At 33.7% G+C, this 26,910-nt stretch overlaps 1 protein-coding gene across 4 annotated transcripts; it reads right to left on the bottom strand.

Annotated features, from left to right (window-relative positions):
• Positions 1-814: 814 nt before the first annotated feature.
• Positions 815-25,605, bottom strand: LOC118273397 (golgin subfamily A member 1). 4 transcript variants are annotated; one of them, XM_035590345.2, is made up of 14 exons: positions 25,384-25,605; positions 25,175-25,309; positions 24,857-24,907; positions 24,161-24,332; positions 22,978-23,135; positions 21,566-21,728; positions 20,894-21,045; positions 18,884-19,030; positions 18,147-18,224; positions 12,231-12,454; positions 9,758-9,914; positions 8,696-8,851; positions 6,651-6,763; positions 815-6,128 (listed from the first exon to the last, which is right to left on the bottom strand). In XM_035590345.2, the coding sequence occupies exons 2-14, from the start codon at positions 25,289-25,291 to the stop codon at positions 5,954-5,956; spliced, it is 1,863 nt and encodes a 620-aa protein (XP_035446238.1). In that variant the 5' UTR covers positions 25,292-25,309; positions 25,384-25,605; the 3' UTR covers positions 815-5,953. The 4 variants fall into 4 exon arrangements, with proteins under 4 accessions (XP_035446238.1, XP_035446239.1, XP_050550990.1 ...); XM_035590346.2 differs by having other exon boundaries at positions 25,175-25,312; XM_050695033.1 differs by lacking the exon at positions 18,147-18,224 and having other exon boundaries at positions 25,175-25,312.
• Positions 25,606-26,910: the final 1,305 nt, after the last annotated feature.

A 26,910-nucleotide genomic window follows, 5' to 3' on the forward strand; every position in this document is an offset into this window, starting at 1 on the left:
TCGCAGTGGCGATTTTTCTTCGTCCTTTAATTCACTAATAAGGGTAACAAATAATCCATAACGATCGCTATCCAGAATCAATGGATACATCCAGAACCTTTTGGGTCTTTTTTAGGGTTCCGTAGCCAAATGGCAAAAAACCCTTATAGATTCGTCATGTCTGTCTGTCTGTCTGTCCGTCCGTATGTCACAGCCATTTATTTCCGAAACTGTTGGGCTTACATACTTGAAACTTTGTAGGATGATGTATTTCGGTAACCGCTATTCGAATTTTGAATAAAATTTAAAAATTAAAGGAGGGCACTCCATACATGGAACTGATTAAAAGAAAATTTTTTTCAGCTAACATATACGTGATGTCTATGGATAGGTCTTTAAAATTGAGGTTCCTAAAACCACTTTTCGTCAAAATCAATCGTTTGAAAGTTAGACGCTTCCAAAGTGGAAAAAATAGTGTCCCCCCCCTCTAACTATAAATAAGAGAGTGAGAAAACTGAAAAAAATATATGCTGTAGATTTCAATGGAAACTAACAACGAAAATTGGTTTGAACGAGATATTATTATTAGTTTTTAAAAAATAAAACATTTTTAAAAACCGCAAATATAACTTTGTCGTTCATACAAACACTATGTAAAACCAAGTTATTTTACAACTTTTATATTATGTCACCTACTTGCTGTTACATTTAATACTCGACTGCTGTTTACTGTTGCTCAACGTGGGGTCCAGCGTTTGACCATTGAGCAACCACAGTGTATACAGAAATTCACAATACGACAGAAGGGGATTTTCAAGCATCAAAACCACCAAAATAATTACTTATCATAACTTTATTTAAATAACAACATAAATATAAGATAAAAATTAAACAAAAATAACAAATAAAAAATATCTTTTATCTTTCGTCACGTACCTATAATAATAATAATCACTAAATAAATTACAGTAAAAGGGACATCTTACAAAATAAATACTGTGAAAATTAGCGAAAAAATAATGTTCTTTGTAACGACAAAATATAATAAACTCTATATTAAACAAGCTAAGGTCTATAATGTACAATATATCGATATTCGCAGATCTTTGACAACATACACCACATTATCTACATACATTACAAGTGCCAAAAATTGACAGTGCGCCTCTTTCTAAATATAAGGAATGCTATACAAATCACTATCAAATTATAAATAGCCCATTTCATTTTGTTTTATTTTACAAGACAAAATATCGATAATAGGGATGATGACGGGGTATGAATATTAAAAATCTATTTAATCCGTCAGTTACCTAGGTTTAATTATGAAAAAATATTAGACAAGTATTTTTAGTCATATCAGAAAACAATTCTTAGATAAAAACGAATCAAAGTTATTTATAAGTATAAAACGCACAGAGTATCACGCGATATTTAAAATTAATAACATATTGTCGAAAATACATATTTGTTTCTATAAGAATATAAAAAATACTTGTCTAATGTTTTAAAATAATCTACCTGACGGATGCTAAATGCCCTATTCACGCTGAGTTAAACCGCTCATCACTGAATGTGCTTTTTTATAACAATATTCTTACAAAAGTGAAAAACATGTGGATGCCAGTAAAATTCAGACGTGGCTGTATATGGCTTGAAATGACAATATTACATTTTTATGCTAGAATTAATACAACTCTATACAAAATATGACAGTGTCAACATATCTTAAGGTATACGAATATTATGTTCTTTAAACATCAGCACCAAACTATCGTATCGTACTGAATCGACTGAGAATTGATTTAGATTTTATAATTAGTCCATGTCAAGCCTATGTCTTTCTGTCACAATTTGCACATGCAATGGGGGCTACCGTTTTTTATTTTGCAAATCTAGAAAAGGGTCTGTTTATCCAATCACTAACAGATGTCAAATATTAAATAAACGTCCAATGATGTGGCTAACTCCCTATTGGACGAAGAATGACAGATCAACACTAGGGACATCTGATGAAAAATAATTCAGTACGCAAACTGGTGGAAAAATTCAGTAGCCCCCATTATTTTTATGTTTAGCTAGCGGCAATTCTCTATTTTGGTACAAAAGGCAAAAACATCAACAAAATTTTCGGTTTTCACACTACATTTGTAACAACGGCATTATTATTTATTTCATTAACAAAAGCTTCATTATCTGTACAAAATACAAAGGGCAGTGTAATTACATTATCACTTGAATGTTTCTATACATTTATAACAATATTCTTCTAAAATATATTCAGACTATAATACTAATACAACTTCTTGAGGCGACATCGCGATGCATCAACAACATAACCCTTGTCGCTATTGCAACATAATTGACAACACAAAATAATATATAGTCTTTATTGTGTATATCAATAATTCAAGTTAATTTATGTTTAATGGCTTACTCACGTAGCTGTTTTTTTCTGATCAACTCGACTAGTTTCAAGCCACGCTAGGGGCTCATATGAACAACATTGCGCGGCATACGCAATTTTTGGAAAGTTGTTTGGTTTTAATCTCATAAATGGGTGCACCAATTTTGATTTTTTTGTAAGAATCAGAGTCGATTATATCGACACCAGCAATTTATACTGCGCTAACTCAAAAAGCGTACTTTAGAGTAGAGGCGTTTAAAGGGAAAAACGTGATAACTTTTACATTAATTAAGATACTTTTTTGAAATTTGGTATGCTGAATATTTAATTTATTCATTGTAATATCTCATAATTATATTTCCTTTATTATTTCTATTGTTTGATTTAGCGCAAGTTAGACGTATATAATGGTAATTCATCAAAAAAAATTACATCTTATACACGTCTAACTTATGTTAGCGTAGTGTAGTACGGGACGTGGTAGTGCATGATCAATCATCTGATGCATATTTCAATATTTTATAAAGAACATGTACTTACTTACAAAAAGAATAGTCAACGTACCATTAATAAACTAATTAATACGTTAACACATAAGTATTTACTATGTAAAAGTCGCTAAGTCGTTCATTTTACAAACGAACAAGTATTCACACGAACGCACTAAACTACGCTAACTATGAGTTAGTGCAGTGTTGCACGGACTTTGACCAAAGTGATCCGCGCGCACACTCCGCTAATAATAGTTGGCGTAATATAAATCGAGTGATTTCAAAAAGTACCTTTACTTAGCGTTTTATAAGATTTGTAACTTTCTTATTTTTGCATATTTCTTCTTAATTTTTTTATGACGTATGTAAACACACATTTTAAGCAACTTGGCATAAAAAAAGTTTTTTCCAAATTTCGAGTTAGCGTAGTATAAATTGCTGGTGTCGATATACAGTCGATTGCTTTCTTGGCAGGCTGTGTTATTCGATTTTTTGCTCAAAAACGGAACAAATAAAGTTTTATTATTTACATTTCTACACACTTTTACAGAACTATTTATTTGCATAGTATAACAGTAAAAAGGAAAAGTATTTTACTTTCATATTAGTTGATATACACAATAAAACCCGAATACAATAAACAAGCATAAAAAAGTTGTCATAATTTTAATACAATGAGTTAATTAAATAATGACTAGCAGCTATTAAGGCAACTTTAATTAAATTTCCACATGTGTGTGTTACAATACGGTTGTTCAAAAATACAGTATAGGTACAAGTTGGAAACGGGCGTCATGAGGCAGCAAGAGACGACGTGGTGTCTCTTCATGTCCTAATCTGTCACTGCAGTCATGATTTCCAACTATAACAGCGACAATACCCCACCCTTAGTATGAGTTTGCTTTACGTTAAAAGTGGTCAAAACGAGAGCGTGTTCGACGCTCTAATTATTTTGTTTATTCGAGCCAGCCAATCAGAGCGCCGAATTATTCGAGCCAGCTAATCAGAGCGCCGAATTATTCGAGACAGCCAATCAGAGCGCCGAACGTGCGTACTAAGGGTACTGATTCGCGGTCAGGCAATACAGGCGTCTGCCACTCGACGACGCGTCGCTTACTTCGTGTCGGTAACCACGGAGGTAATTTCATAGAAACCAGTAGTGTTGTGTCATCCGGTCCTGCCTCATGTCGCCCGCTTCCAATTTGTACCTTAATGTTATAATACTTAGGTACCTATTTATACAAACGTGTGATGCTGTATTTATTCTCTCATTGTGCTACTTATACCAATAAGTCTGACTCTAAAAGTTTGATCACCGTTTGAGTGATTCTGCAAACGTCAAAATAATATTATCTGTGGTTGGAGATGATTTTTATCCTTCAAATGTTTTTTTAATACTTATTTTGATTTTGATCAAGCTTTCGGAAATCAAGGGCTTAAATATGAGTAGCCTACTTACACCTTACCGGCTAAACGGATACTGAACGAAGGCAGCGGGTTCGAATTCCGCTTGTGTCAAATTGCTTTATGTTTTCAAAAATAACCGTAGTGTGTTTTATTCCTCTATTTCAATATTTAGAAAGTCTACCTTGCTTATGAATTCGTTGATCGCCAAATATAAATAAATAACAAAAGAAAGAAATTAACAAACAATCGAGATCGGTTTTCAGTTACAAATATGTTAGATGTTCACTAAATAATATGACAAAGTTTTATAGATATTTTTGAATTAGGTACTACGGCATTTTAATATTTTTAACCGTAAATAACGCCATATAAATTTAAACATAATGGAAAAAAATAAGGGCTCACAAGTCGCAACTCAATATAAGAATAATAATTATAATATTTTATGTATAGAGATTCTTTATATACGAGCACGATTTAAACGATATTTTCAAAATTTTTTGATTTAATACTGAAGATAAAATACATCTTTTATTATTATTTCGATTTAAATTCATGTCCTTACGATGAATGACAATACTTTTACGATTGTATGTATTGGTGTCTCTTGTCACAAAATTATTATTTAATGTAAATTATATACAATAGACGAACTAGACACACCCGTTAAAATTAAAGCTTGATCAAAGGGGATAGTTATTCTGTTTTAAAGTGAAGTAACCACCAAAAGCGCGTTCGGCGCTGTGATTGGTCGGCTCGATTAACTCAGTACGACTCACTCAATCAGAGCGCCCAACGCGCTCGCACGTCGTTTACTTTAAATGTAAAGGAAACTCGTACTAAGGGTGCAGTAATTTTGAATTATTATCGGCTGTTAAATTCAGCTGTCGTCAAGAGTTTAGAGATTAGAGTTTATTTAGAGTTTTCTGTCAGCTGTTAGTTAAGAAAGATCCAATAGAAAAAAAATGGCGTCAAGTACCTACAATCACACGTATTCAAGTAAAAGTCACCTTATTATACACAAATGATCTCGCTCATATATGATCCGTCAATTTCATAACTAAGATAATTTATAAAATCATCATAACGTACTAACATCATAAATAATATAGTAACAAATAGCTAAATCTTCTCATGTGTACAAATTTCCATACAAAAGCAATAAATATCTACATTATATTGCAGTTATTTTGTCAACGAAAACGACTCTCGAATTCTCATATGCTACTCCAAGTCTTGCCTTGTCCAGTGACATTGTACATGACATACCCCCGAATACTGAAATGCTACTCAATTTTAAGTTGTAGGTACAGAAATATAGCGCTATCTCTGTCATTATACAAAGAATTTATAGTGACAGAACTATTTTTGAGAGCGACTTAAAATTGAGTAGCGTTTGAGTATTTGAACAATAGGTAAACATACGCTTTTCTCCCATAGATTGGGTAGAAACAATCCTTAATTACCTACTTCTTTAGTTTCCATCACATTCATGCAAGCATCAAGACACATACATGGTGATATACCCGCATAAATGACATGTACATTTTATTTCTTTTCACAGACAAGGAAAACCGTTGAGACGTCATTCTTTGCTATAAAATCTTGAGAATTCATCTTTAAGCGTTCTAACTCACATACATACGATCCTATGCTCCGTTTAGACGGATCAGGTGTTGAGAGAGGGGAACCACGCTGCTAAGCCAGTGCGAGGGGGGAGTGCAGCCCGTAGTAACGCCTCTTCGTGAGCCGACAACCGAAGGAGAGCGGCGAGTGCGCGAGTCAACTGTCTCGCTTCCAACTCACGCGCCGTTAGGAAACGGAGCACCACGTGTTTTAAGTACCTGTAAAAGAGTATATATAATATATGAATTTATAATACTGTATAAATTACACATTTTTTAAAAACAAGTTTTTCACTAATAGTAATAATTATTTTATGAGTTACTAGTTTCTGCCAGCGGCTTTGCCTACGTTCCCGTGGGATAAAGAGTATCCTATCACCCAAGTCAGCCCATACCCTGTCTCTGTACTAAACTTCAACAAAATCCGTTCAGTAGTTTCAGCGTGATTGACGGACAAAAATCCAAACACACTTGAATTTCACATTTATAATATTAGTGTGATACCTTGGACATACAAAAGGTATATTTATATTATGGCCTTATGAAACTAAAACCAAACTTAGTTATGCATTACTGTGATATCGCTGTCGGGCAAGAAATATTTTTAGTTGTGAAGAGTTTTAGGAGATATCTCAATTTCACGTGTAATTTGGAAAAAACTTTCCATAACACCCGTCTTTTAATACTACCAAGATATAAACTATACAAAAAGCTATATATTAATAAATGTAAGAAACTCACCGTCTGCTAATATCTTGTTCCTCAGCCGACGTGAGGTCCGACTTACTGCTCTGTAGCTCCCTCTGTAGTGTCTTCTTCATATCCGATATTCTGTTGTCTAACGTTTTTATTTTCTGAAATAATAATAAACATTTCTTTAATCATAATGTCATCTTACGAGAAAGCTAATAATTCAAACAATACATAATTCATTTGGGTGTCTGTCAAACAAATATAAATGTTATTTTTGTACAGTAAATAAATTATAAATAACTGTCTAAAGTACGAGTATCTGGCATGAAATCATTACTTTAATTTTCATTAATATTATAAATGCGAATGTTTACTTCGTCTTACTTTCATATAAATCTCTAATTAAACATAATCAATATATAGGGTGACTGGTAATTAGTGAAGGATATTTAAACACGTGATTGTACTCATTATTACAAACAACTTTCCTAAAGAATCTTGTGTTATATGTTTATTAGTTTTGCACGAAATTTTGTTGTTTCTTTATTGTGACAAAAATAAAACTAAAGAGTATACAAAAAAGTTTATTTGAGAAAGTTGTTTGTAATCATGAGTACAATCACGTGTTTAAATATCCTTCACTAATTACCAATCACCCTATATAGTATTATTCTATTACGATATAAATTTTCCAATAACGTCGGTAAAAGCCATATTAATGAAATATGTATAAAATCATGTTCTGGTATGAATAATAAATCTCCTACGTCAATTAGTGACGTTAGCTATTTCATTCACTATTTAATACCAAACTTGAATATAAATTTGATTAAAAATAGATGTAAGGTAGATATTAATTAAAATATGGATTTTATTCAAAAACGTGAGCAAGTATGTTTATTATTAGATATATATTGATATTCATTCATTCATACATGAATTTACATAAACACGTTTCTTTGCCGTGACAAGAAATTAAAACACATTTGTAAGAGCCGAATAAGGGACTAGACTTTTAAAGGCATAAGCAGGTAAACGAGCCGGATCATCTGATGGTAAGCAATCGCCGCCGCCCATGAACACCCAAAACACCAGAGGCGTTACAAGTGCGTTATCATTTGGGGGTTAGGCATTTAAGGGTTGTTGGGGAATCGTGGATTGAGAAGATTGGGAAGGGGAGTAATTGGGCCTCCGGTAACCTCACTTACACAACGAAACAGAACGCAAGCGTTGTATTGCGTCGGTTTTCTGTGAGGCCGTGGTATCTCTCGAGACGAGCCATTCGTGCCGAAGCATGGTTCTCCCACACTTAGATAACCCAACTCTACTAAAAACAGAAATTATTGAGAGGAGGCCCATAGTCCAGTAGACTGTCACGGGCTATTAATGTGGAATTACGTACATTAAAAAGTTATTAATATTTTTATTGTTATTATTCATAAACAGACACGTTTTACGATCGCAGCGACAAGCGGAAATTAGCGTGACTATGTGTCACGTTTATCTTTAACAATAAACGATCCAATAGTAGACGTTTTGATAACTTTATCATGCAATAGTCATCGTTTCCCGTACATAAACTTACTTTTTAATATACTAACTTTATTTTTAATCTGATCAGTGGTATGTGAGCCTATGAGTCAAATGGCTTGAGTGATTTAGTCGACTGAGATAATAGAAAACTCAATACATTTTGACATTTGTCAGAGTTGAGTTTACTTTTTATTTATATGCTATGCCATTCAGATTATATAATAAAGATCTACTTTAATTATGGTTCAATTATATTTTTAAACTTAAGTTATTAGGATTAACAATGTGCCTTCCTATTAACAAAAAAATCTGGTGGTTGTACTAATTGATTTTTGGTCTCATTCTCGTGCAAAACAGAAACTTCTTAAGTCTTTCTATATCTCTTTTTTTCTCATATACTCTCTTTCAATCTATATTTCTTTATGTCACCCCTATTTCTCTCTAGAATACATAATTAACTTATCGTCTAGAAAAAAAGGGTTTGAGATAATCTCCACGCTTGCCAAACGGGTTGGAGATCACAACGTTATATCTAGAAATATTATAAATTGTAAACTCACCTTATTTTTATCACAGATATCAGTTTCTAAGTCTTGTATAGTCTTTTTGAGTGCAGTCTCGTTTTCTATTAATTCGTCTATTTTCTTCTTAAGTTGTTCGATTTCCTGTTTTCGTGCTTCCTCTGTCTCTTTTATTAACATGCAGGCAGCTTGATTCTGTAAAATACAAATGTAGAATTAATATAGTTTATAGAGTCAGAGATTACTTTGAAATAATAAGAAAAAAAATCTTATTGAGGTACTGAGAGATCCAGACAGATCGTCTCTTAAACACACGCCACCTATCCAAGCTAACGTCCGAACTAGAAAGTGTGACGTCAATACAAGATTCGCCCATTTGGCGGCAAAAAGAAGATGGTCCATCAGGGGTGTTATGTATGGAGAGATTCATTTCTTGATGACATGGAGCGGCGATAACGCCACTGTCAGTAGCCCTAACCTTGCCATACCAGAAGCATGGAAACGCATTAACGTGCACCAATGATAATTTTGAGCCCGCAAGTGACTGCAAGACACACACACACAAAAATCTTTTATTTCATCCCCTTGTCTTGAATATTTTCCTTATTGTATTTTACTCATTATTTCCGTGGTTTCAATAACTTTCCAGGCATTAAAATTCCTAGGGTCATACTATATGGTGCTCTGTGGTTGATTCACGCGAACAACAGAAAAATCGTTCTTACATATTTTCACGTGAGTTGACTGTTCATGGTATATTACTTAAACTACAAATTTCAGGTAAGTAGTTTATATATGCAGATAGCAGACAGGAAAATTGCAAGGGATTTTGACATAAATATTTTAAAGTGGAAAATTAGAAGTTAGGAAAAATGCATGAGGAAAAATTCTTATCTCATAATATGACAAACGACTGATGCACATATTTTATGATATGAAGAAGACTATCACGACAAAATCATTTTATGATACGAGGAAGACCATTATGACAAAATGATGACTAGTGATGATGATAAAATGATTTCAACAGAATGATAATGAAGAGTGAACTAAGGACATTCTGATAATGACGGACTAGTGTGGTGATAATAGCATGTTCACCTCTTTGTGCTGTGCGATGAGTCCCTCCAGTTCTGCTATCTTGCTCTTCAGGTCTGCTATCTCTGTCTCTTGGTATCGCACGTTACATTGACTCATCTCTATCGTCTGTGACATGTGCGCGTTCCTTAGTAAAGCTTCGTCCTTTTCACGTTTTTCTCTAAAAAATATATAACTTTACGTTTACTTGGGTGATAAAAGTCAATATACCGTACTTACTAATAGTATATATCTAAAATATAAAAGAGACTCTGCTCTGGTCTAACTATAAAAGAAACCTCTGAGTTTGTTTTGGCATTTCTTCTCAGAGTAGTCCGATAGAAAATACCGGCCTCATCTAGTTATTTTAGAGATTGACATGTAAAAGTAACCTTGTAACCTATTTGCAAAAATAATTAGCATTTTTTTATCATTTAACATTTTTGGCTGGGTGATAAAATTCAATATACTATTAATATATAAATTAAAAGAAATCGCTAATGGCTTAGCTAGTGAACCTATGAATAATTTCATTAAGATTATTCAACGATTTAAATTAAATAATCCTGTTTCTTATATATTTTTTTTTTTGAAGATCAACGGCGATCGGACTTCATAGGTAAAAATACGTAGACATATTTAACCAATATCACCCGTAAAATATCTTTAAACAGGAGTATGTAATAATATTGTATTGTATCTACAAAAATATCTAAAAATATCATCTATCACGAGATTATTTTATACTCTCCTGGCGTACAAAATAATCTTGTTATCAACTATCTCCATTTTTATCTTTAGACACGGTTATGACGACCAAACCACTTGATCTCAAACTATTATATGACGTACTAGCTATTTGCCCACGACTTCGTCCGCATAGAATATTACTTCTGATAGAATTTGGGTGATTGTTTTTTTTGACAGACATTTTACCTAATATCGTACGTACGTACATGTGCACTACACTAGACTAGATTAGTTTAGTCAGAACTTAGACACTAGTCACTAGGGCAAGGCACTATGGTTTATGAATTTATGTCGAATGTACATTTATATGCACGCAGTAAAGTAAAGTAATTTCAATGTTGTGACTGACACTCCAATTTTATGTATTAGTGTGTAAATGTAGATTAGTGTAGATAACCTCCAATTTAATATTTTATAACATAACAATACGAGTACATAAATAACATGCATTTATATTTCAAGGTCACGAAAAAGTAGTTATTAATACTTTAACGCCAAGTAGATATGTTGTATAATAATACTATGAAATAACTGTTCGCGACAGTTCCATGGCTCCAATTAAAACTGATCAATTTCAAGTACGTTGTGTGATTCCGTTCATAGAATTGATTCATAAATTAATTGACAAACTACAAACAAAGATTCAAGAGAAACAATATTGTAGACGGTTTCATCAGCATAACAGACCACCACATATTTTATTGGATAAGGCGGCAAATGAGCAGACGAACTGATGACAAGCAATCGAGGACGCGTCCCGCGCCAACTAGCTTTGAGCAAACGTGATGAATAATGCTCAAACCATCTCCATGTGAGAAGAGGCTTTGGTCAGCAGTGGCCACTTATAGGCTGATGATGATAAACGACGCCTTACTTAGACACCCGCGTAATGACAGTAGAAACAATTACGTATACGTTGGGGATTTGAGGATTTGAAATGGTGGAGAGGAATGGGCCTTTAGTAACTTATGGTACCGCTCCGGTCGAGCCAAAGCAAGGTTAACCCACGTTTAAACATAATAGGCAACAAAGACAAACAAATGAAGATAAAAATATCTGCTAGGTATGCAACTACTGTTTATGATTATGAACATCATTATATTTAAAGACTGCCTCGTTACTCGAGCCAAGAACATGACTATGATAACAAAAATGTGCAAAAATATCTTGTCATACGTTAGCGTCAACATTACTGAACGGATTTTGATGAATTTTGATAGAGATATGGACTTTGAGAGACCATTATTTACTTTTCCTTTTATAACGTGGCCCTACACTCCTCGATTATTTTCTGTCATCTGGGGGCACGGCAGTATCGCCGCCAAGTCGATTAATACATTTACAAACGCGGACTCATCACGCCCGGACTCAAAACAATAACTTATGGATGACATAAACTATTGGAAGTTTCCCCAATTAAAAACTAATTAACACTTATCTGGACTAACAAATAAAATTGGAATGTCTTTTTGTAATATTGAAATAACCGCTTTTTACTACACCCATAATGCATATGAATATACATACGACACATACACCAAAATAATATTTTTTTTACAATTTTTGTCTGTCTGTGTTTATTCTAGCTAATCTCTGAAATGGCTGAACTGATTTTGACGGGACTTTTATTGGCAGGTAGCCCATGTACGTAGGAGTAACTTAGGCTAGGTACTCTTATTTTAGATTTTTTTTATCATAACCCCTAATTCTGCCAGTGGTCATAAGTAAATATGATAACAGAACTTACTTATCAAACTTTCTCTGTATATCCAAGAAGTCGTGCTGCATCTCCGTCACCATGGAGTTGAGGTGATTGACCTCCGCCTTACTCTCGTCGCAGAGTAGATTGCATTTGTCCACCTTCTCCCTCAAGATCTTCACTAAAGACCTCTCATTCTCTAACGCTTCTATCAACTCCTTGTTCTCTTGCGTCAAACTTTCAATCCGGGTCTCAAACTCCATAGTTTTTTCCTGTAATATTTTGTATACTTGTAGGCAAATGTAATTTGCTTTGAATGTGTGTATAAAATGTTGGTTTTTTCCTTAAAGGGGTGTATAAAGCCATAGAAGTGTGTATGCGTCATATACACCCCAGTTCTGTTTAGTAAAAGGACGCTATTGCTCTTACGGAGAATATTCCAAATACTAAAATAAAAGTAGTTTCAAATTAACGTATCTACGCAAATTGTCAATATCTACTAGTGCTGCGGAAAAATACATAGGTAGGTACTAAATAGGAAGCATCACTACTATTCTACATTTTAAAATCAACTGTTTCCTGATGTTTTTCTGCTCTCTTCAAACCGGTAAACTGGTTTACAATTTACATTATGCTTAAGTAGGTGCCCATATTGTTTATATTATCTACCGTGTGACTAACCGTAAGATAACTACCGCGCGTGATAACTAAGTAAACATTACCTCCCTGTTTTGCAAGCTTGAGAAAAGAATTAATTTTATATCTTTACAAGCTATAAAACTCATTGTTTACAAACTCTTTTGACGTATAATCTTAAAAAATAAACATCATTTTAAATATAGAACGTGTTCGGTGTTCTTCATTTGAACTCTATTCAAAAATAGAAAAGAATGAAATGAAAATACGTTTTTCATTGATTACTTAACGACTGGCGCTTGTTTACAAACATTGGCCTATTGTCCAGATTTCACGCCTCATTAGAGGCGCAATATATGACCAATATCTTAATGAGTCACGTCCGAATTTACGAAAAGCTACGTACCAAAAGTGTTTCACTATTGACGTTCATAATTGCGTCGATTTCTCTCACTTAATTTCATAAGTCAAGCACTATATCACATATTCAGTCACTATATGAGCCAACACGCACAAAAATCACTGTATAATTTAGTTTTTCGACTGTATAAATAATGTAGTGTCTAATTATCAACGAGTCGGTCTCTAGAACACACGAGCGGCCGCGTCGAGTAACAACGGAGCACTAAAGGATCTGTATATAAACATTCGCCGATCGGACCGGTTTGTTGCAACTGTACTAGTCGATAGTTACGCCATTGTACCGTGCAAAATCATGGAAAAGTGTCGCAACGAAATATCGAAGACTTACTACACCCTGAAGAGGTTTAAAACTATATTTCTTACTACACTACTACCTGAAGGGGTATAAAACTGTATTTTTTTTTAAATCGGTCCCCTCTCCAATGTTATATACAGGTTGATCTTTTTTTAATATACCGTCACAAAATCCAGACTATATAATACTAAGAATTTAAGATAAAAACTTATTCGTTTTTTATATAAAAAATGTCGCAATATCAAGGTTAACAATCACATGCCGATATATACTGACACAGTTATCTTACACAATCACTATTTGTTACCTAAACACCTGATATCATAGTTCATTGTTAATTCTCCACAAAACAATTCCATCGTTTAGAATTACGCGAAATGTTTTGTTATTTGCGACTCTTGACGTATTTGTTAAAACATTTCCGTGTACGTATTGTAATATTGACTTTATTTGAAGAGTAATAGAGCCCAATTTGTAATGTATATTTGAACAAATACGTCTTTTTGTAACTCGTTAGCTTATTATATTCACACAAGATGATCATTACGTTTTGAATTTCACACAAGTTCAATCCCATGCACTCTTTAGTTGCAAGCTAGTTAAAAATGCAGTTTCCATTAGTCGCCCAATCCTCAAAAATTAGTAAACAACATGCACACATCGATCTAGCTGTTAGCCAAGCGAAAACCATGCAAAAACAGGGGAAAAAATCAAAAAGAAAACGTTTGGACCAAAAATAATTTATTTATAAACTTGGTGCGTCACAAAAATAACAATGTGTAAATATAATTTCATATAAATCGTTTGTACTGTATATAATTCACTTCTTATATAGTACTTGGAATGTTTAGATATGATTGAGAGTTTAGTTTATACGGAGTGTAACGAAAATTGGAAAATAAACTAAGTAGGTATACTAAAGGCACGGCCTTTCGCATCATAATTATTCATAATTCATAACAAACGATATGGCAAAGGCAGAATTTAAAACATGAATGTAAAATCCTAAATGTTCACATTTAAATAAGGACATTACTAGGTCTCAGTCAGTTGACCGATGTCAATGAACTATCGAGAGCCTTGTTTTAACTGGTCAATAACCTATTGACATGTATTTGTTTAATATTAAGAACCATATAAAAAAGACGGCAGTTAAAGTACTTTAAGACTACTCAATACTTTATTTCGACTCAAATCACCGTATAAATTTTATACCAACTGTAACTCATTAGTTGCGAATTTCGTTACACTCTGTATAACTATGTATATTAAAACAATAGGCAAACCGTCACCTGTGCAATGACTAACACGCCGGATGTATTTCGGTCGTGACAAAAGGACAACGTCACGTGTTTTTGTACAGTATATATAAGTATATAATTCATATATGTATGTATGTATGTATAATCAATTTATCATCGCTACGTTATCGATAATAAAACAGATACTGACCCGCATTGTGAGCCAAGCGAGGTGCTAACTAAAATATTTCGTGTGATGAACAATTGTGATTCTTGTTTCTTAGGTAGCAAGACAGGTTTTTGAATGATAAAGATGTTTGAGAATGAATTATTTCAAAATGTTCAAAAATTCTCTTAAGGTATCAATAAATAGTATAAATCCACTTCTATAAAATTAATCTCGTTTCATCGTCAAGTGTCTTTATGTAAAGCTTACCTAATATATCTATTGAAATTGGATTAAATATTACATTTACAATCTTACTTACTACGTAAAGAAGATAAATTTCGCTAGCTTGATGAATATCTTACGTTAAATAAAATATTTTGAGTACAGCCTATATACTACATAATCACAATTGTTCATTCCATACAAAAGTGTGGAGTACAACCATGTCACGCCCTCTGTCAAAAAATAAAATAAAATCGGAAAGCTACCATTGACAATAAAAAAATAATAATCGTACACTGATCTAAATATGTTTTGTACCACGTAAAGAAAAATATAAATATAGTAATAACAAATACAAAAGATAAAAGTAAAATAAATAAGATTTTATTTAGAAACTGGCTTTAAGTACATATAACATCTTTTATACCTCAAATATTGCACTCATACTTCTCACTATGAACCCAGACTTTGGACCCGGGTAGGTCCTAAAACTGCAACCAGCCACCGAGGAATGGGCAGCAACATTCTCAAAATTTATCGGTGACTTAACTGCGATCCCCAAGCCACCTGCTAAGCGTGGGGATTATGGCAAACGTTCCCCCCTCCCCCTTTCCAAGGGGGAGGCCTTTGTTCAACAGTGGACGTCTCTCGGCTGATGATGATGATGATGACTTCTCACTATTTATATTTTAAATCCTATTTTAATAGGGAATGCACCTATCACCAAACTCCAGAAATAATTCTAGACTCCACACTCTAAAGATAGCACCATATAAAATATAATATAGTAAATTCCAAAAACGTGGTTTACAAAACATATTTCGACCAGTGTAGATAAGCTGCCCAAAATAATAATAAAAAATCTATAGTAAAAATAAAATTTAAGTTACAACAAGGAGAATCCATATAATCAATGTAAATAATAACAATTACATATAAAAAAATATCTAACATCTAATCATATTAATGTAATTCATTGTAGGAACATAATATTTAGGCGTATGCTTCTTACAGTATTTTTAGATGTTTTAAAAGAAAAGAAAATAACATCACGCGGTTTATTTGATTAAAGAGTAGGCAGAAACTGTGTGAATTAAATGTAACCATAAAGCGAGTACAAAGAGGAGATGCACTCACTTTTCCGTAGTCATGTTATAAGTTAAAAGTAATAGAAATTATAAATAAATATTAATCAATAATAGAAAAAGATATTTTAAGTACGTAATTTACTATCTGAAAATACTGTAAGATGAGCATTCAATATACTATGTGTTATCAAAATCCCATCCATTTTGTAAAGGCTTCGAGATTACATTGGTGAATTTTCAACATTGAAACTATTGATTTCTTGTACTAGAGCGTGATCGGCGCTCTGATTGGCCGGCCCGAATGAACTCACCAATCAAAGCGCCGAACACGCTCTCGTTGAACGTAAAGCAAACTCGTACTAAGCCCTCTGAATTTTATTGATAAATGATCTTTCGTAGGAGTTTAAATAACACATTGTATAATCTTGCTTCACTGTTTTCATCTCTTTATGATTATTCATGTAAAAATATATATTATTAGACTTACTAATCAGGCCAAGCCCAAAACGTATACATATCGAGGCAAGTTTGTGGCATTACATGTCACAAATGCTGTCATATTGCACTGATCTTCGTCCAAAGGAATACCATCCTCCTATTAACTACTCCAGACGGCAATCAATTTAATAATAAAATTAAATAAAGAAAACCTAATTTCTATATCATCAAATATTCTTAATACATAGAAAACAGTGAAACAAGCCTTATTATTTAATAAATCTCAATAAGTTCACTTTCCACACAAAGCCGCTAAGCTCGACCAATAGTGCAAACTTTAATAAATAAAGCCATACGTCCATTACAAATTTCAATTTTTTTTATATCGTAATGAACGTATAACTTTACCAAAACATATACAGCCTGATTTTTTTATCACCTGCCAAGTATTTTCTGAGAGTTAGGTATCATTAAATAAATATAAAATCTTATAAAAAAATACCGACTAACGAACGACGAAAAGAACACTGAAATAGTCAAAATAACTTTCATTTCGGAGGTCGATGTTAAATAAGAAACGAGCAATAATGACGTTGTTTTTATATATAAAAATGGAATGTTTAAATGATACCTAACTCTCAAAAAAAAAAATTGGCTGGTGATAAAAAAATCAGGCAGTATAAAAATAGAGACCAAGTCTAAGTCTTACGAAAATAAACATCTAAAATGCAGAATATAATCAAAATACGACTACAATAATATAATCTATTCTATATCAACATGCAATGACGCAATACTGAATTACTGTTTACACGAACTATTATTTATTACTTTAATACCAAATACTACTACAATGAAATGTTTTTAATTTACTGTTAAATAATTTGCGCAAATTTGCACCTAAAACTGTAATATATTTAAGGTCTTTTTTATTGTAACTAAACTTTTTTCATTCAAGCTTAAACTAAACTGAACCCTTGAAGATCTTAAACGACAGTGGCGCCAATTGACGAACACAAAGATGTATTCTTTGTATTTATTTTTTTAATCTGTGCAATAAGCACTTCGCTTCTCTAGAATCTACTAAGCAAACTAAGCTCTTGTGTACAGCAATAGTAATACGTCATAACACGCAGTGTATCGGTAACCAACGAGACGAGATAAAATATACTTTAACATAAGCTGCATAAAGTTCAAAATTCTTCAACAAAATTCAGATTTTCAAAACTCCTTTTCGCTGCACTTGGAAAGAAAATAGCATAACAACGACAAGCTTAAATTAATATTAGCACAACACAATAATAAAAGTAAAAGTATATAAATCAATTTCAGTGACAATTAAAAGCGAACTTTATAGCTTCGGTTGTAAAGTTCAAAGTTGCAAAGCTATCTCAGCTCGTTAGTTACTGTAGGCAAGACTAGTGTTTATATGGTGTAGAGGCTGGGACTCACGGCGGCCAGGTCTGCGGCGCTGCGCAGGGACTTGACTTCCAGCGCCAGCGAGTGCACCTCGCCGTTCAGCCGCACCACCTGTCCACACAGACATAGCATCTACCGTTGCTAACTAGGACCTTTTTATATTACGCTGGGAGGTACTAAAATACTAAATATTTGGGAAGATTTGGTGTAGAGATGGTGTCTGCTGCTATAGAATTGTAACTAGACATACATATACAAACTTTAATGTTATGGATTTAAGTTTAACCAAAAATGTCAGAGCTTTATGTAAGGCCTATGAAGTAAGATGAACGTATAACTCATACTCTCATACTTCGCCTTAAAAGGCGAATCAAGTTCATACTGAGTCAAGTACAAAAAAAAATATGAACATTCTGTTCATGTCTTAAATAAAGTTACCTAAATATGAATCAGTAAAATTACAGAGAGGACTTAAATGTAATTGTTAGTAGTTTTTAGTGATTTATAGCTAGCATGCAAACACTGCATTGAAAATAATCTGCAAACATTTTTCATATTTTTCATTTGAAAGAGAGAAAAGATAGTGTTTTGACATAAGCTCCATACAAAATGTGTCAAAATTCTATCTCTAGTAGGCAAATGTACAGATAGATAGGTTATTGGAATTGGCCGTAAAGGGTGGGAAAATGTAATCTATGGTTTAATTTAAGGGACGAACTTATATCTAAATATTTGTCGTAGTATAAATAAATAAAGAACAGTATGTATACCTTAGCTTCACTGTTGGCTAGATTCTGCTTCGTTTTCTCCAACTCTGCAGCTGCGCTCTGCAATTTCTCCTGCAACTCTTTCTTCTCAATCTCCACTCGTCTCCTTTCGGAACCTTCCTCTCCCGCCTGCCGCGATAGTCGCGCCACCTATGTATAAATTCTTCGTGTGATAATTACCGCAAAAGATAAGCTATCTATGATTTGTAACACCCTTTGTATTGTTGAATTAAAATATTGATTTATAGATACTATACAGTGATAATGTCTACCTACCTGATAACGGAGTTTCTGTTGTCGAGTGATGTATGTGTTTTCAAATAATAAATAAATAAACTAGGAAATCGATCTTATCATTTAAATAGCTTTACAATATACAACACATAATTACATACACTATACAATAAAATAACTTAAGATGCCTATATATACATTATACATACATTACCTTACACAAAATAAATACATAAACATATATTTATACCTTTCTACAACAACGATTCTCTTAAAATGATTTCGCATTAAATATTATTACACTTTAATTCCGCCCTCACAAAATCAACGGACATACAAAATGACAACACAAACGTTGACTCACATACGGGACCCGGTTCGAGCTCGAAAACAGTCGCGGTACACCGAAAACGATAACGTAAACCGCATACCACATTAAACAAAATAACCTAATTAAGATGAAGCTATATTTACAATGTAATTAATATATTAATATGGATATTATACAGGAAAAAAACAAACTGGTGGTACTCACATCAAGTCATACAAGTCCAGTTTAACATGGTCTTACTTAATATAGTCTTTCCACACATTCAAAGGTCAGTTTATTCTGGTGTGTATAGCTTGATGTGTTTTCGTTGTACAGTTAAATGCAATTATAGTTGAGATGAGATGTGTTCAAGTGGTGTTCAGTTATGTTTCATGCTTCATGCACACGCCTTTCACGATACATGCACTTATATGTATAGACAATGCAACAGGCAAACTATATATTATATAGTTTTGTTTAACATTACTCTAGTTTATAAGTTATACTATGTATCTTTTAATAAATAAATAATAAAATAATGTCTGTAGAATCTAGTAATTATGATACTACAAGCTACGTCTGTGCGGTTTCACCCGCTCTGCTCAGCTCCTTTTGGCCGTAGCGTGATGCTTTATAGCATGTAACCTTCCTCGATAAATGGACTACACAAGACAAAAATATTCTTTGAATAGGACCAGTATTTCTAGAGATTCGCGCGTTCAAACAAACAAACCTACTCTTTAGCTTTATGTATATTAATTAATAAGTATAGATATAGCTCTATAAGTTGAAAAATTATGTCTTATTGATATTGCATAACGTTCTTTATTGCTTCTTGCTGAGTTTTCTTTACATAAAATTATAGACGTCGTTTAAGTAAAACTACTTCAGAAAAAACATCTGTGTGTTGTTTCACCTGTTCATATAATGATGGTGCCTAAATATATTTTGTTGTTTTTGTAAAGACTGTATATCATTTCTTTCTCTTATATCGAAATATGTTGCATATAATTCGCTTATACGCTTCTAAAATGTCTAGTAACTAAATAGAAATAGTTACAATTGATTAATTACTATCAGAACTTGAAACATCAATATCTTTTTCCTTTGAAGCTGAGTTTTATTTCAATCTTGTCTTATAACTCGCTAGTCGCTAAATTTTACCTACTGACTTAATACTTATACCTAAAACTATAAAATATTTGGTTATAAATAATAAATAAGATATACAATGTACATAAGATATTTGTATTATTTTGAGTACTATTTTTTGTATAATTTAGTTTTTCCTACATAATATATATCCTGGATAAGGAAACCATTTGCTTGACCCCTTGTCAATTTAACAGTATTAACCAGAAGTAACTGGTATTCATTAAATGACTATCAAAGCAACAGTTCTTTGCACCTTTCTACCATTTTTAAACGACCATGGTAACAACTGCTGTAATATTGTGTCCAAAGCATACCTGTGTCTCCAGTGACGCGATCTGTCCGCTCCACGAGGTCTTGACGTCAGCGAGCGCCATCTTGGCCTCTTGCAGTTGTCGCGTCAGTACGGCGCGCTCCCGACACACGCGGTCATAGTCCGCGCACCCAGTTGGAGTTACCTCGCGTTTGTCTGGGGGACAAAATAATGGTATTTTGTAGGTAAGTTTTATATCAGGTGAGTGACATAAGGGGCTAAGGGCCGTTTTCACCGTCCTCTCTAAAATTTTAAGGAACCCATAAGTTAAGTGAGGTCTTGTAGTAATAATTTATTAGCAGAAACATATGGCGACTCACGACAGATGACAGAAGTCGCAGACAGCAGAATCCAACATCCTACATATGAAGATTACATGCGAATAAACATGGATAGAAAATCCCAACGAACTATAGTCGGGCACTCGAGTTGGGCATGATTACCTAGCCTAGTCGGAGGATCCTCCTTTTCTTAGGAAACTTTACTCTCTGTTCCCTAAAAACACACAAACTGCTGAATAAAGACCAACCTCTTAAAAAAAGATTTACAAAATCCAGAATGCTCATGTTTGGCCGGCAATTGGAGGTCTAACCTGACCATCTTTACCAGTTTAAGGCTTTTGTTCTTCAGAATAAAATCCAGCTTATAATAATGCTAATGAGCAATGCAAACATACCATCATCCTCCATGTGATGGTGCGGATGTTCAGGCGGCAGTGCAGCGCTGAGTAGTGCGATGCTGTCGGCCAGGTCGGCGGCGCGCGCCTCCGCCTGCGACAGCGCGCCGCTCAGCTCCGCGCGCTCGCGGGCCCATTCGCGACGACTTTGTTCTAACTCCTCCTACATATGTAGAAGTATATTATGTTAAAGACGTTGAGTTAAATCTCCAAGGTTTAATCTCAATGGTTAAAGAATTTTTTTTATAGTGGCTAACCTAAGCCTGTTAAGGTAAGCGAGCTGACAAACTACCTGATGATAAACGATCACTACCGCCTATAGAGTGCCACAGTACAACACCATACGGGTTTTATTTTATTCCAACATTTTAATCCCAATTCAAGGAACTCCTAGTGAAAAGTGGGTGTTACAATGTAGGTATAATGAATGTAATATTATATTTATGTGAATATAAATCTATGTCACACAAATATCCTCATAAACCGCCAATTCCGAGGAATCATTGACATATAAATAAAACTGTAGGTTATATTTTCCTTGCACAAAATTTGTAACGAAAATACCATGGAGTAGTTGTTGTCGTGTGACTACATAATACAGGAAACGGCAACAGATAAACTAGAATGTGGCGCATGTAGTAGGCCACGAGTGGCGCCGCAGGATGTGCCTTATCTACTGCATCTAGTGGCTGGTGTTTTACTAATTCCTTGTCTTTGTTCTTCTAGAACTATTCACTTATATAACATGCTTAGATCGTCTATTCGTTTTACTTTATAATCTTAGTTACCAAAGAAAGCTTCAAAGTATATTGTCTGTATTTTTTAATGGGACATGCCCGCTACAACCTCCCAAACCGCTGCAACTCCTGTAAGCCAGGATCTACAGTAGATACAACTATGAAAACACCGGAACACTGAAGTCCGGCGCGTCCCAGGGACATGAATGACTGTCTTGTAAAAGAACATTTTTACTGTGAATTTTCATATATTTATTTTAAAGAAAGAGTTTATCACATTATGTTTGCTTGCTTATCGACACGGTAGTTAAGATGATGCGGGTTTGTACTTCGCTCGAAGGTTTTTAAATACAATTTTCCTTAGATTATAAACTATTTAGCAAATCTTTTCTTTTTTGAGTTCGTATTGTGTGAGACTAACTTAGAGACCGCGTAAAGATCACTCAAACCTTAAACTGATCATCTGACTTACAATCAGTAATTCCTTCCTTCCCAAATCGCCCCAACCTTTCCAATGCTCTAATCCCCAATCCCTAACCCCCAAGAGGCCGACAATGCACAATTTCTCCATAATTTCTCTGGTGTTGCGGGTGTCCATTGGCAGCGCTGATTGCTTTCTATGCCATCAGGTGTTTCATCAGCTGGTTTATTGGCTTTACCCAAAAAAAATCTTACATTTAATGCATCAAGTCTGTCCTGAGCCCGTTCAGCAGCTGCCACCTGTGTCTTCAGCTCGGCCACCAGTCTCTTGGCCGCGTCTCTCTCCAGCACCGCCTTGGCAGCCTCGGCTTGTGCCGTGCGAGCCACTGCTTGAGCCGCCGCCGCTTCTTCACCTGTAATTAATGTGTTTATTAGCGGATAAAACTTAGTAATTTGTAAATCACTTAGCACATAATATTATAAAACTGGTTGATTAAACGCGATAATCTCTAGAACTACCAGTATTTCAATAAAAAACAAATATTTTTCATTTATCAGGTCTTATAGAACACAAAACATCTCGAGACGACCAACAAGAGTTGAGCTGTGGGTGTTACCACGTCAGAGTAGCTAACTAAAAATAAAACTAGCCAAATTAGGTACAGTTTGCAGCAATTTCGACCAATTAAAATGAAATAGAGGAAGGAAAAGCACCTAATTATAATTATTACCTTATACAGATTTTCAAATTATAGGCAATATTATTGCTGATCCAGAGTTATAATAAAAATACATCACAATAAAATTATTACAGTTACCTATTAGATAAATGCTTAAACCAAAAAATGTATTAATTAAAGAACATAAAATGTAGTATCAAATAATTATATGCAAGTGCCTATTGAGGTGTGAAGGTCACAGTTTTGTTTCTCATATAGATAGGTGCTAACTAACACCTAATTTAAGTTGTACACATTGGTTACAAAAAGTACCTCGAATATATTATTGTAATACTAGTGGACCCCAGGAACTTAGTTTCGCCTTGAAAAATTTGTTAATTTTTTTGTACATAATAATCAGCCCTTAAAAAAAATTAGAGCAATGAAAAAGTCATTTGATGTACCATTATAACAAATACACTGTGTCTTGCTAAGTTAGATTTGTGTTCGAGCAAACAAGATGCTAAACCAGTATTAGTCTGTAGTCACTTACTGTGGTGTATGTTTGTTACTTAATCAATCAGAACAGCTGAAGGCATTGGGATAAAATATACAACAAGGGTAAATTATGGTGGTACACACATACAGTACACACAGGCTGCTTTTTATCCTGAGCTATCATGGGCATTGCTGTTGGCGGAAGCTAGTTCGTTATAACTAATACCGCAAACATTTGTCCATGATGAAATAGTTTAAATAAGTATTAGTCAATGTCTGACCTTGTACGGATGCAAGTGAAAGCTTCAGTTCCTCAATCTTTTGTTCCCAGTAAGTGTCCCTCTCTCGTAGTTTAGCCTCCAACTGCGTTGAGTACTGTTGCTGTAAGACTGCCTGGTCTATCCTTCCCCCAGTCCTCTCTGATAGGTACGACTCCATTTGCGGAGATATTGACTGTGAAAGAATAGAATAGCTTGTATGAAGGACAATTTCAGTATCTTTTGAGCTTGTAGTGTTTTGGAGTATTGTTAGATTCTGTGTTATAAGTTTCTTTACTTTATATCACACATTTTATTCTCCATAGGGATATGTAGAGGTGCACATAATTTAATATAACACACAATTTTCATGATTTAATGATAAGTTCTAGGTAAAATGGTTTTATGTAATATTTATAATAATTTACATTAATATTTACATTCATAAACCACCTAATATCAGGTTATAGCATAATAATAATGTAAACAATGATATTTTAATAATAATAGGAAATGGGACGGATTATATTAATATTAACAATAACAATTGATGTTACAATAAACAGTTTCTATTATTAGCCAAATGTTATTGAAAACAGAACTAATAGTGTATTTGCAACCTCTTACTATAGTTTAATATGGTCTAATTTACTGTCCATGGATTATTTTAATTGACTCTGAGATTTTTTTGGACATTCTCCTTTATTTTAATCTACTTACATCTGATGTGGAGTCTCCATGACCACCAGAACTAGAAGGACTTGCTGTTGACTGCAAGAAAAAAAATTTAATATAATAAGTTTATGATAAAAACTTCTTGACAATGTTTTGTTTGTATACTTACAGATTATAAACAACAAAATATAGTTATGTGTGCAAAAACTATAATTGATTATTTTATCACTTTCAAGCTCATTTATTTATTATTTTATTTATTTTAGTGTCTTTGTGTTGATAAGAAGTCATAGGGGTATCGGGTATCGCTGCACATATTGGAATACTTAATTATTTCAGCAAAAACAATGAATGAATACTTACAGAATCGTCTCTGAGCGTTATTCGTCCCAAGAAGGCGCCGCTCCTCCAGCTACTGGTTAGTTTACTAATATCACTACCAGTTTCTTCCTTTATCTTACTTTTTAAACTCGCAAACATCTTAACTTGTAACTGATGCTACTAAAACCAACAAAACAAGAATATAACTCGTTTTCCAATGTAAATGACCATGATATCGTTCGATAACTTACCAGTTTCGAGTTCAAATTAATGCAACACTAATTTACGTCAAGTAAAAGTTAAATTTACGTAGTCACAATATAGCATTTAACGCGTTTAAACGTATTAGGTCTGAAAAAAACATATTTGCTTCGCAACACTGAATATTAGAAAAAGAAATACAGTAAGGTAGGTATGAAATAATTCGCACAAAAAATTACTGTCACTGACTGAAGAAAGAAAAGGCGATGACAAGTAGCGTAAATGACATTTCTAGTGACAGTTGTTTGACAACAGACTAGGCATGGGCTAGTTTTTAGTGATGTGAAATAATAATCGACTATCTATATTTTTCTTAATCAACTAAACTTACTAAACGCTTCTAGTATTATCATAATATGATGTTACAATGAGTATAATAAATATTTTTTCTGTTTACTTATGCTAGTTAAATATTTATTTATATGACGATGATTTCAAAATTTCAAAATAACAATAATTCCTTACAGATTGGGATATGCATTCCTGCCCAAACTAGGTGCCAGTTAGTCATGTACTAATGTGTGTGTAAGTGTTTGTCAAGAAATCCTAGGTGTGGTCTGAGACCGTTTATAATTTTTTTGCTCGTCTTCTGACTCCTGAAATCGACCTTCTCCATGTCTTACTACTAAACGTATTAGGGCGATTGTGCGATTATTATGAGATTAGGACTCTGATCTAGTATAATCTCTTCGTCCTCAGATAATTCCACAAGATTAATTCCACTATCATGAGATGGATTTAGGTATTGATTTATCATACATGTCTACTCCGGTATGCATATGCCCTGATCAACCAGTACCCTTAGTAGTGTACAAAAACTTCTCTTTAACGTAAAACAAACACGTAATAAAGCCTCTGATCTTATTCAGCAGAAACCTAGAGTTCCATTATGATCATTGGTAAAAAATTGTTCAGTAGGTACCACGAACCCTTTTCTCTTGCAGAAATGATTTCACTTGAAGTTTTGGTCTGTGTTTTGGTTTTATCAAATCGAGAAACTTATTTTTTAAATAATTTGCGTATATTATGTAATACCTATCAGTCATCTACAATAGCAACAACGTTGAACTCTCGACTCATAATCATAATGTGATCTCTCAGACTACCAATGAATGCCACATTCCATACTCACGCTCATATTCGAGATTGTGACTGGCTGCTGAACAATGTTTCGTAGGTTCGATTCCTGCACCTACTAAATAGTACTTGACAGTGACATCACACGTTTTATTACTCGAAGGGTTAGGTAGAGGTGCATATTTTACGAGTACGTAACATCTAGTTTTCTAATTCAAGTCGACTGGCAGCGAATCTGATTGCCAATCAAGCAGTCTGTCTCTTATTGTATTTCTGAGTCGAGTAAAGTATTATGATTTTTGCGAAACTCATTAATAGGGGTGATATACCGTACCTACTTATCCATGGTAATATGCGCATTGCGCATCTCCTATAGGTACATTGAGCTTAACTGTTGAAAAGTGGGTTTAATAGGTTCTTTATTTTCTGAGTGCCGAGGG

The sequence above is a fragment of the Spodoptera frugiperda genome, chromosome 1 (assembly GCF_023101765.2).
Source record: "Spodoptera frugiperda isolate SF20-4 chromosome 1, AGI-APGP_CSIRO_Sfru_2.0, whole genome shotgun sequence".
NCBI classification, from domain to species: domain Eukaryota; kingdom Metazoa; phylum Arthropoda; class Insecta; order Lepidoptera; family Noctuidae; genus Spodoptera; species Spodoptera frugiperda.